Source organism: Solanum dulcamara, chromosome 9 (genome assembly GCF_947179165.1).
Source record: "Solanum dulcamara chromosome 9, daSolDulc1.2, whole genome shotgun sequence".
Taxonomy (NCBI): Eukaryota; Viridiplantae; Streptophyta; class Magnoliopsida; order Solanales; family Solanaceae; genus Solanum; species Solanum dulcamara.
In genome coordinates, this window is record NC_077245.1 from 9,285,913 (window position 1) to 9,298,486 (window position 12,574).

Genomic DNA, 12,574 nt, shown 5'->3' on the forward strand with positions numbered 1-12,574 from the left:
TTGTCAGTGACCCAAGCTACTTAGTATATTGCCAGAAATATTGTTGTTTTGCACAGAAAGCTTAACCAGAGAGGTTAATTTTCCAAATTCCTTTGGAATCTGTCCAATCAAATGATTCGATGAAAGATCAAGTCCAAGAAGCCCTTTGACATTTCCAATCTCAGGTGGTATGCTACCACTAATGTTATTTCTGGCTACGCGCAAATTAAACAATTTTTTGCATTTTCCCCAGTTGCTGTTGAATTCACCGTGAAAATTATTATCGCTCAAATCAATGAACTGAAGCTCTGGATAGATGCCAAAAGCTTCAAATAAATCCCCAGTGAAATTGTTGTTATTAAAGCGAATCCATTTGAAACTCGAACATTTGCTCAAGCTGCTGGGTGTTAGCCCTGTCAGTTTGTTACTAGACACGGTGAAGTTCTCAAGTTTTCCACCTTGGCAAAGCTGCTCTGTCAAATGACCTGAAAACTCATTCTCACTCATTATCATCAATCTCAAGTAATCCAGCTACGCAAGCTTTGGAATGGAACCAGAAAATTTGTTGGCTCGGAGTATTAGAAATTGCAAGTTTCTCAAATCTTCAAATCAAGCAGGAATTGAACCAGTAAGTTGATTACTGGATAAATCCAGCAAAGTGAGGTTTTTCAGATTCCCTAACTCACTAGGAATTGAACCTATAAGTTGATTATTGAATAAATGCAGATCAGTGAGGTTTTTCAGGTTCCCCAAATCACTGGGAATGGGACCAGAAAGTTTGTTAGTATAGAGGTATAAAGTTTTAAGCTTAATCAAGTCACCTATTTCTCGAGGAATATGACCTGTTAACTGGTTACTATTAAGATCAACGCGACAAGATTGACAAGTTTCCCTATTTCTGCGGGAATGGAACCATTTAAATAGTTGTTAAAGATGTGGAGGGTCTCAAGATTTGTTAGTGAGCTGATTTGTGGTGGGATTGTGCCCGAAATCTGATTGATGGACAAGTCAAGATTGACAAGATTAGTGAGCTTACCAATTTCAGGTGGGATAGTGCCCGAGAGCTGGTTGATGCTAAGATCAACATATTCAAGAAAAGGGAGAGATGAGAATAGAAAAGCATAGAGTGTGCCAATGACACCAATATTTGTAATTTTTAACCTATGAACCCTACTATGGACAAACTTAAAGTACATCCTTATATTATAAAAGTGAACAAAAAACACCCTTTATCTATGTTAAAAATTACAATATTCATTCTTCCGTTAGTTTTTGCCAAGAAACTAATGGCTATGGTCAACATATGTGCCCTTTTCATTGCTCCCTCGAGTTACTAGAATACTCTTATCCTTTCAGGCAATGGAGGAGTGTTGCCTTCATCCTCTTTAGCTGCTAAACCTTTATTACCACTTCCTCCATCACTCTCATACTCATCCATCTTGTCCTCCTCCTCCTTTTCCTCTTCACCAGTTCTGTGCCACGTCATTTTCTTCACAACATTTTCAACACTCACAACGTCGTTTTTCTTCTTCCTCCCTAATCCCACTCTATTCCCTATACCTTTCCTCCTCAATCTTGTAATCGGCGCGTTCGGTTCGTCGTTTCCCGTGATGGCGCGTGTGATATGTTCGGAGCAATCGGTTGACGGCCTTTTTGCACAACACTACACAGTTGACACATATCGATCGTGACCATAGAACGGAAGAATGAATATTGCAATTTTGACATAGATAAGAGATGTTTTTTGTTCATTTTAATAACACATGGATGTACCTTAAGTTTGTCTCATAGTTAAGGGATGTTTTTAGCCAATAACTCCATATAACTCCATACCAGTCCCTACATGCATCAGAACTTGCCGCTCCGATTCTTGAAGAACTCTTGGCACCAGCAGGATATAGTGTCCTTGATGCCAATAAGGAATTATTTTGGTTTCGGGAAGTTTCTTTCCATTTGAGGAGAGCAGCTGCTTCCTCAGTGGAAGCAAAAGTAACTATGAAGAGAATGAAAAACTGAAGGAAATAAAATATTCTGGGAACCATCTTGAAGGCTAAAAACTTTCAGTTGTTTGTTTTGGTTATTGATGAACTTGTGCAGGGTAGAATAAGATGAAAACATGGTTGCTGATTACATTTCAAACCAATTGACCAAGCTTACAATTGTTGTTGAAATCATGGGCGGCTCTCTAAGTTAAAAAGTAAGGCAGTTGCCTTAGGCTCATAGGGCCCCAACTATGAGCCGCAAATTACATAGAATGTCCTCAAATAGTGATTGATTTTTTATCCTCATAAAAGAAGTCTTATAAAATTGTCTTTTCTTCTATTTTAAATTCAGTAAAAATATATTTTTACCCTCTACACATTAAATATTTTTTAAATCTCTCCATGCTCAATTGCCTCTCAACTTTTTTTTCTTTCGTTGTTTTCTTTTTATATATTATTTTTTTCTCTTCTCTTATTTCTTTTTCGTTTTTTTTCCCTTTTTTTGTTTTCTTAACTTCTATTTTTTTTCTTTCTTTATTTTTATTTTTTTAATTGTTTTTTCTTTTCTCTTTTTTTTTTTCATTTTCATTTTCTTTTTTTCTCTACTTCTATTTTTTTGTCGTTTTTCATTACTTCTAAGACAAAAGTTATTGTGTTTCTCATAAATTTGACTTAGTAAAATGATGAAAATTGTTGTCCATTAAGCGCAACTTGTTATTTGAAAGTCATTTGGCTAAGTTTTGCCTCTAAAACAAGAGTTATAGAACATTTTATAAATCAAGACATAATGTGGTAGTATCAAGTTTTGTCCATGGGAGTAACTTGTTATTTTAAAGTTCTTGGTCTAAGTCTTGCTTCTAAAGCAAGATTTACGGATCATCTCATAAGATAGACATAGTGAAATAGTGTAAACTATTGCCCATGAGGCATATGTTAATTTTTTTAACCCTTGGGCTATGTTCTGCTTCTAAGATAAAAGTTATTGAGTTCCCCATAAGTTAGATTTAGTAAAAACAGTAAATTATTGTCCATGAGACGTGACTTGTTCTTTGAAGTTCTTGGACTAAGTCCTGACTCTAAGGCAAGGGTTATAGAACATCTAATATATCAATACATAATGTGGTAGTGTCAAGTCTTGCCCATGAGACTTAACTTGTTGTTTGAAAGTCCTCTGACTAACAAATCTTACCTCTAAGACAATAGTTATAGAGTATCTCATAAATCAAAACATATTGTGATATTGTCAAGTCTTGCCCATTGGACTTAATTAACGTGTTGGTTGAAAGTCCTTGGATTAAGAGGCAAGAGTTATAGAGCATCTAATAAATCAATACATATTGTGGTAGTGTCAAGTCTTTCCCATGAGGCTTAACTTGTTTGGAAGTCCTCGGATTATATAGAGTATCTCATAAATCAAAACACAATGTGATATTATCAAGTCTTGCCCATGGGGCTTAACTTGTAGTTTGGAAGACCTTGGGCTAAGAGGCAAGAGTTATAGAGAGCATATGATAAATCAAGACACAATGTATTAGTGTCAAGTCTTGCCCATGGGGTGTAACTTGTGAAGTTATTGGTCTAAGTCTTGCCTCTAAGGCACGAATTATAGAGTATCTAATAAATCAATACATAATATGGTGGTGTCAAGTCTTGCCCATGAGGCTTAATTTATTATTTGGTAGTCCTTGGATTAACAAGTCTCACCTCTACGACAACAGTTATAAAGTATCTCATAAATCAAAACACAATGTAATATTGTCAAGTTTTGACCATGGGTCTTAACTTGTTGTTTGGAAGTCCTCGGGCGAAGAGGCAAGAGTTATAGAGCATATGATAAATCAAGACACAATGTAGTAGTGTCAAGTCTTGCCTATGAAGTGTAACTTGTGAAGTTCTTGGTCTAAGTCTTTCCCCTAAGGCAAAAGTTATAAAGCATCTAATAAATCAATACATAATGTGGTAGTGACAAGTCTTGCCCATGAGACTTAAATTGTTATTTGAAAGTTCTTGGACTAACAAGTCTTACCTTTAGGGCAATAGTTATGGAGTATCTTATAAATCAAAACGCAACGTGATATTGTCAAGTCTTGCCCATGAGGTTTAACTTGTTGTTTGGAAGTCCAAGGGCTAAGAGGCAAGAAATATAGAGCATATGATAAATCAAGACACAATGCAGTAGTGTCAAATTTTGCCCGTGGGGCGTAACTTGTGAAGTTCTTGCTATAAGTCTTGCCTCTAAAGCAAGAGTTATAGAGTATCTAATAGATCAAGATAAAAAAAAGACAGTTCCACAATTAAAATAAAATAGAAAGAAAGAAACATAGAAAGAAGGAAAAGGAATGAAAGTAACAGAAAAAAAAGAGGAAAAGAAAAAAAGGACAAAAACAAGAGAAAAAGAGAGAAAAGAAAAAAAAAAGAAACATAATTTTTTAGTTTCCCGGACCTTGCGCATAGCGGGAGCTTTAGTGCACCGGGCTGCCCTTTTTATTTAGGTGTCTAAGGAATTTTCATTAAATGAATGGAGACTATTTTTGTAAGACTTTTCTTAAGGAGGCAAAATATCAAATCCAGCCTTTATGAGACATTTGTGAACTTTATCCAAATCTGAGAGCCTCATTTTTTAGCAACAATAGAACTATTATAGATTTTGTTTTGAAAAAAATTATATTTTAAGATACCGTTTTAATTTGTTTGTCTAATTTTTTTTATTTAGTCTAATTTAAAAGGAATGTTTCTTTTTTTTGTTAAATCTTTAATTTTTTACTTTTCACACAACATGTTTAAGACCACTAGACTATAATATATATTAGTGTTTTCTACATATCTTTAGTTTAATTAAGATTACAAGATTTAAAAGTTTTTTTTTACTTTCTTAAATTCTATATCAACTCAAGATCAGAAAACAAATTAAAACGAACGGAGGACTATTTATAGAAAAATTAAATCTTTTTGGGTAAAAAGAAGGGATGATGCTTAAGTACCACCTTCAATTATGATCGAAATTTCAACGACACACTTTAACTTTACTAAGGTTTTATTATCCTCCAGAACTATTTTAAAATGGAATAAATACATCCTAAAAGCTGACGTGGCACAGAGAGTGTGCACACAAGTGATGAGTGAAAAAATTAGATACATGTCCTTTTTTAATTGGTAACTTTATAATTAGTTAGTACACATAATTATTGATATTAAAATTTACATATATATTTAATTATTATCATTTATTTATATGTAAAGTATTTATTTTAATTTCTTCCTCACAAATTTTTATTTTTTTATTTCATTAATTTCTTATCTTTTCACTTTTAATTATTTTTAAAAAATTATGTGGATTCTTTAAAAAAATAATTAAAAATATTCTTTAATTTTAACGTTTTAATTTTTTTATATTTGATTTGATTTTTTTTCAATCATTTTGATATCCATTCGAAATTAAATAATTTTAAATACAAGCATTAGGAATTAAATTTGAAATCAGATAAAATAGGAAAGACAAAGAAAATAAAAAGAGTAAATAAAATCAATAGAAAAATAAAAGAGAAAATATAATGAATGAAGGTAAAAAAATATAAATTACATACAAGATTTTTTCTAAAAATAAAAAGTACGTGTATTAACTTAATTTAAATACAAGATAAAGAAAATAAAAAGATTTAAAAAGAATTAAAAACTTTTTTTAAAAAAATATTTTATTTTTTTTTAAAAAAATTAATTACTGACGTGATAGCGAGTGTGTACAAACACAACCAACTTATTTGGTTGAAGGTGCCACGTCAGCACAAAATGTGGACGAAAATACAAAAAAATGAGTTCGGGGTAATAGGACCCTAGTTAAATTAACGTGTGTTGCTTAGATTTCAATCATAATTTAGAGATATTTATGCATTATCTAAAAAAAAAAAAAAAAAAAACTTCACGTCTCAAAATTATTTTCTTAACCGCCTTGGTTGAAATAGTAGACAAGATATCATCTTCGCGGGCCCAAGAAGAAGTGAAACATCTGTTCTTTGTTGTGACGTATAATCTGAAGATTTGTCAAATAACCAATGCTAGGAGTTACGAGTACCAGACAGAACCTGGCTGGGTGACCCTCGAAAAAAAGTTTCATCTTTGCAAGGGACAGTTACAGGCCAATAACCAAACACACAGTAGAGCAAGTAACCATAGCCCTAATTCCCCTGTTCTGACATTTTCTGGCTCCAGAGGAATACAACTTGGCAAAGCATGAACTATAAATATTATGCAAAGCAATTCCTTGAAATCAGTACTTAGCAAACATGAAGCCTGTTTTCATTACTTTTTGGCACAAGAAACAATAAACCAGATAAGCTTGCACATCAGGTATTACAAAGCTCGCTTTACATGAGTAGGTGGATGTGGATCCATTGAAGATAACCGATGACAGATGAAGTGCATTGTTGGCCTTGATTTTGGAGTTTCAGCCAAACAAGAGCTTGCTAGCTTGATGATTATAACCAAAACATCTTTTACTTTATCTTCAGGATATGGAAGACGTTCATCTAGCAAATCACTAAGCTGCACATGATCTATAGACGATGAATTTGCTAGCACAGTAATATATTCCCCAAGATGCTTTCCATTGATTATCTCCAATGCTAATACTCCAAAGCTATAGACATCACACATTTCCGTAACCTTCATTGTATATGCAAGCTCTGAAACAACAAAATTTCCATAAGAGTAACAATTTGAAGTTATATGAAGTCTAAATAAAAGGATAAAAATTAAAGTTAGACCTTACCAGGTGCAACATAGCCATATGTTCCTGCAAGTGCAGTGCAATTGGATGAGTTTGGTTTGAGAAGCTTCGCTATGCCAAAATCTGAAACACGAGCTTCATACTCAGAATCAAGCAAAATATTACTGCTTGATATGTCTCGATGAACAATTGGTGGTGAGCAATCCTGGTGCATGTAAGATAAAGCAAAAGCAACACCTTTGATGATATTCACCCTTTTAAGCCAATCCAATTTCTTGGACTCAACTTCATTGCTCAAAATACTAGACAAACTTCCCCTCTCCACGTACTCATAAACCAACAGCGAGTGTTGTGCTTTCGAACAATAGCCATAGAGGTTCACAATGTTCCGGTGCTTAATCCCAGTCAATGCCCTTACTTCATTCATGAAGCTTTTGGGATGTGTAATCTGAAATGAAGAATGAAGTCTCTTCACAGCTATATTCCCTAATGATGGAAGGTTTACCTTGTAAACGCTTCCATGTCCTCCTTGGCCAATGCAAAATTTTGCATCAAACTCTTCTGTGGCGTTTAAGATGTCCCTGTACAGTGTCTTTCCATCTAACATGGATAACGAAAGCCAACCATCACCATCCCTTCTTTCAACGTCTCTAACTCTCCTTCTTTTATTACACATAAAGAGAACACCAATGAAAACACAGAGCAGTACTAGTGCTCCCATAACAGGAAGTACAGTGATGAGGATGAGTTTACGTCCCTTTGCTATTGAGTGCTTTTTCACCACAGAAGATGGGTTTTTGCAGGGCTGGAATCCTGTTACATTGCCGCAGAGATCTTTATTACCTTCTAAAGAAATATTCATAAACGCTTTATTAGTAGGGATTGGACCTTCCAACTCATTGTATGATAATACAACATCCAGCAAACCAGTTAAACTTTCAAGTTCTTTAGGAATGCGCCCAGATAGGCCATTGTGGGAAAGATTTAAGTTTACCAAGACCTTCAAATTGGCCAACTGAGGGGGAATATCTCCAACCAGAAGATTATAGCTCAAATCAAGTACATTAAGCTGACTTATCCTCCCTATCTCCATTGGGATTCTCTGGCCAAACTTGTTGTTGCTCAGGTTCAACTGAAACAAGTGCATGAAATCTCCTATACACGTTGGGATTGATCCATTCAATCTGTTGTCTGATAGATTGAGGTACTCTAACTTTGTCAGTGACCCAAGTTCCTCAGGTATATTACCAGAAATATTGTTATTTTGCACAGAAAGTTTAACCAGAGAGGTTAATTTTCCAAATTCCTTTGGAATCTGCCCAATCAAATGATTCGATGAAAGATCTAGTCCAAGAAGCCCTTTGACGTTTCCAATCTCTGGTGGTACGCTACCACTAATGTTATTTCTGGCTACCTGCAGATTAATCAATTTTTTGCATTTTCCCCAGTTGCTGCCGAGCTCACCATGAAAATCATTGTCGCTCAAATCAATGAACAGAAGCTCCGGATAGATTCCAAAAGCTTGGGATAAATTTCCAATGAAACTGTTGCTATTAAATCGAACCCATTTAAAACTCGAGCAGTTTCTTAAGCTTATTGGTATTGGCCCTGTCAGCTTGTTGTTAGCCACCGTGAAGTTCTCAAGTTTCCCACCTTGACAAAGCCGGTCCGGCAAATGGCCTGAAAACTGATTTTCCGTCATTGTTAGCACTTGCAAGTTATCCAAATATGCAAGTTCTTTTGGAATGGAACCTGAAAGTTTGTTGGTATGGAGATGCAGTGTCTGCAAGTTTCCCAAATTTCCAAATATAGTAGGAACTGAACCTGTAAGTTGATTTTGAGATAAAACCAGATCATTGAGGTTATTGAGATTCCCCAACTCACTAGGAATGGGACCAGAAAGACTGTTTCTCTGTATGTTTAAAGTCTCAAGTGACTTCATCTTCCCTATTTCTGCAGGAATGGGACCAGACAAATCATTTTCGAAAGCATAGAAAAATTTGGCATTAATCAAGTTGCCTATTTCGGAAGGAATGTGACCTGTTAACTGGTTTGTACCAAGACTAACTTCGACAAGGTTGGTAAGTTTCCCTATTTCTACAGGAATGGAACCAGAGAGTTGGTTTTCAAAAAGGCGCAAAGTTGTGAGCTCAGTTAAGTCAACCAAAGCTTTTGGAATTGGACCAGAAAGATTATTTGTGTTTAATATTAACTCCACAAGTGACTTCATCTTCCCTATTTCTGCAGGAATAGGACCAGATAATTTATTGGAGTAAGCATAGAACAAATTTACATTAATCAAGTTGCCTATTTCCGGAGGAATATGACCTGTTAGCTGGTTTGTATTCAAATCAACTTCGACAAGGTTCGAAAGTTTTCCTATTTCTAAAGGAATGGGGCCAGAAAGTTGGTTTGCATTAAGGTACAGAATTGTGAGCTCTGTTAAGTCACCTAAAGCTTTTGGAATTGGGCCAGAAAGGTTGTTGTCGTGTAAGCTTAAATCCACAAGTGACTTCATTTTCCCAAATTCTGCAGGAATGTGACCAGACAATTTATTGGAGTAAGCATAGAACCATTTTGCATTAATCAAGTTGCCTATTTCCGGAGGAATATGACTTGTTAACTGGTTTGTATCAAGATCAACTTCAAGAAGATTGACAAGTTTCCCTATTTCTGCAGGAATGGGGCCAGAAAGTTGGTTTTCATAAAGGTGCAGAATTGTTAGCTCAGTTAAGTTACCTAAAGCTTTTGGAATTAGACCAGAAAGATTGTTTCTCTGTAAGCTTAACTTCTCAAGTGACTTCATCTTCCCTATTTCTGCAGGAATGGGACCAGAAAGTTGGTTTGAATAAAGGTACAAAATTGTGAGTTCAGTTAAGTCACCTAAAGCTTTTGGAATTGGACCAGAAAGATTATTTGTGTTTAATATTAACTCCACAAGTGACTTCATCTTACCTATTTCTGCAGGAATAGGACCAGACAATTTATTGGAGTAAGCATAGAACAAATTTACATTAATCAAGTTGCCTATTTCCGAAGGAATGTGACCTGTTAACTGGTTTGTATCAAGATCAACCTCAACAAGATTGACAAGTTTCCCTATTTCTGCAGGAATGGGACCAGAAATTTGGTTAACATAAAGGTACACAATTTTGAGCTCAGTTAATTCACCTAAAGCTTTTGGAATTGAACCAGAAAGATTGTTTCTGTGTAAGCTTAAACTCTCAAGTGACTTCATCTTCCCTATTTCAATAGGAATGGAGCCAGACAATTCATTGGAGAAAGCACTGAACAATTTTACATTGATCAAGTTGCCTATTTCCAGAGGAATATGACCTGTTAACTGGTTTGTATCAAGAACAACTTCGACAAGGTTGGTAAGTTTCCCTATTTCTGCAGGAATGGGACCAGAAAGGCTGTTCATGCTAAGATCAATATATTCAAGAAAAGGTAGAGATGAAAATGGAAAATCATGGAGTGTACCAATGACACCAGAATTTGTAATATTCAACCTGTTTATCCGACCATTAAAGCATTTAACTCCATACCAGTCCCCGCATGGATCATGGCTGGAAGAATTCTTGGCAGCAGCAGGACGACTTAGTGTCCAAGACGCCAATAAGGAATTATTCTGGTTTTGGAAAGTTGCTTTCCATTTTAGAAGAGCAGTTGCTTCCTCAGTGGAAGCAAAAGTAATTGTGAAAAGATCTATGAGAGGAAGGAAATAAAGTATTCTGGGATCCATCTCAAAGGCTAAAGGATTGTTTTGGTTTGTGAAGAACTTGTGCAGGTAAAGCTTTTTATACATTTGTAACGAATCGTTACTAAGTCTTACTGAGTCAATGGCATTTAATGTCTCACTACTTATGGAAGTAAATACAATGGAAAAGGTGGTTGGATTTGTCAATCTTACAGTTGTGGGAAATTATTATAATGGAAAAGTCTCTCAAGAGTTATCATCTTAGAAGAAAAAGTCACAGAAAACACAAACTCCTCCTAATATTATCTATATTCCTTGAAAAAAAATTCAAATATGTCATCAACTTTTAGAAATCTAGTCATGCCATTAGTTAATAGTTGGACTTATTTATGCCATGGTCGATCAAAAGTGCAAATTCATGCCACTCTTCACTAATCCGGTTTTAAAAACCAGAAATGACACATGTCATCCATTACAATGATCCACGTCACCCCAGTTTAAATTTAACCCACACTAATGTTATAACCCGACCCACCACCCTTTTAATCCAAACTCCTAACTCATCATTAATCTTTTTTTGAGAGATTCCATACCGCACCCCGTGACCCATATCTCACAGCTTTTAATCCTAAATTCACCTCCCGGAGAGAGCCCCCACCAGAGACCCTTGTTAGATGAAATGCTTCTCAAGGAGGATGAATTCATCATAATGGAATTAGCAACAAGAAAGCATTGGTAAAAAAAAAAAGGCAGTCCGGTGCACTAAAGCTCCCGCTATGAGCGGGGTTCGGGGAAGGGTCTGATTACAAGGGTCTATTGTACGCAGCCTTACCTTGCATTTCTGCTTTCAGTAGTCAGTACACACTGGCTCTAGGCCTATAGCCCAATGATCCACTTATGATAAAAATTCTCTTTTTTAGGAAGCAACATATGAACTTCAGCATAATCAATTCAACTTTTTTGCTGTGGCATTAGGGCTGATATTTTAACATATCTACCCCCAAACAAGTGCTTTTCCCACACTTGATGCATCGAGAGAGACTCCTTTGGTCTCATGCATGAACATCACAATAAAAATGGTCATAACAGCAATTCAACTATTTCTGTTAGCATTTTTCACTTCTTCTGGAAATATCCAGCTATTCACTATGCTTAGTCCTCCTGGGCTAGGTCAATTATCGAATTTCTGAATTAAAAAAGACGGGAAAAAATTCAGTTGTGTTTAATGCGAGCGAAATTTAGTTGTTGATGAATGACAAAAGATGAACAAGAGGAAAAAGACGAACTTATCCTTATAAACAATAGTGACTTTGTCACTTACCTTGAAGCAATTATTCCTTCCTACAAGTAATTTTCTACAGTCAGCCAAAGACTAGTAAATCATCAAACTCGAGCAACATAGGTTCTACTCTTTTCCTGAATTTACTAGTATAATTATGTTTTTCTTTTTCTAAAAGAAAAACACAATATCTCCATATTTGGGTAGTCATTTTTCTTATACGAAAAGGTTTATGACTCTATAATTAGAGGCTTATTCGTTCTAACTTGATAGCATTCACAATGTAGTCCTAAGGGGCTTTGAAAGTTTTGTCTGGGTGAGAAACTGTGAGACACAAGTGATACGTTATCACTTGTGTGAACCTCTTTTTATTCCGAGTGAATTGTGTGAGGTTATTTCTCTCGATATTTTGTACTCATATTTATAGTGGATTGCTCATTTCCTCGTGTAGATGTACGTCGGTTGACCGAACCACGTTAAATGTTTATGTTTCTTTTGGTATATTTCTCGTTTGTCTTCTTACTCATGGTCTTTCGAGGTTTGTGTTGCTAGCTTCCACATGACACCTAATTATTTTCGATCCTAACATCTACAACAGTCGAAAAGCAATAAAATGTGCAGCAATTTGAACTTCAGTTAAGGCTAATCGAAGTGGAGTGACAATGCTACGTGCCGAAACTTCCCTAAAGTGTTTCATCGTAAATGAATTCTATTTTACACTGATACAAATCAATCAGATCATGAATTTTGAATATCAAACGGTTAAACAAAGCAAGATCAGTCCAATGGTCAAAAACATCGCAATTCAAAAACTTGATTAAGAAAAATTTCTTGGATTATTACGGACGAACTATATTACTTACACAACCACTTGGTGTCAAAACAGTTATTCATTTCCATACAAAGACACC

At 35.3% G+C, this 12,574-nt stretch overlaps 2 protein-coding genes and 1 pseudogene across 2 annotated transcripts; all 3 read right to left on the bottom strand.

Moving 5' to 3' along the window:
• Positions 1–3: 3 nt before the first annotated feature.
• LOC129903502 (MDIS1-interacting receptor like kinase 2-like) lies at positions 4–486 on the bottom strand. The gene has a single exon (XM_055979065.1). The coding sequence runs from the start codon at positions 484–486 to the stop codon at positions 4–6; it is 483 nt and encodes a 160-aa protein (XP_055835040.1).
• A 102-nt stretch (positions 487–588) lies between these two features.
• On the bottom strand, positions 589–2,021 carry LOC129903503 (MDIS1-interacting receptor like kinase 2-like; annotated as a pseudogene).
• A 3,666-nt stretch (positions 2,022–5,687) lies between these two features.
• On the bottom strand, positions 5,688–10,631 carry LOC129904130 (probable leucine-rich repeat receptor-like protein kinase At1g35710). The gene is made up of 2 exons (XM_055979665.1): positions 6,727–10,631; positions 5,688–6,640 (listed from the first exon to the last, which is right to left on the bottom strand). Exons 1-2 carry the CDS (start codon positions 10,490–10,492, stop codon positions 6,309–6,311), a joined length of 4,098 nt encoding a protein of 1,365 aa, XP_055835640.1. The 5' UTR covers positions 10,493–10,631; the 3' UTR covers positions 5,688–6,308.
• Between the last annotated feature and the right edge of the window lie 1,943 nt (positions 10,632–12,574).

Excerpts from the sequence above, each read along its gene's own strand:
- LOC129903502 (XM_055979065.1), bottom strand. The coding sequence starts at position 486 with ATGAGTGAGAATGAGTTTTCAGGTCATTTGACAGAGCAGCTTTGCCAA.
- LOC129904130 (XM_055979665.1), bottom strand. The coding sequence starts at position 10,492 with ATGTATAAAAAGCTTTACCTGCACAAGTTCTTCACAAACCAAAACAAT. Across the intron at positions 6,641-6,726 it reads ATATGGCTATGTTGCACCTG|AGCTTGCATATACAATGAAG; the intron begins GTAAGGTCTAAC and ends TTGTTGTTTCAG.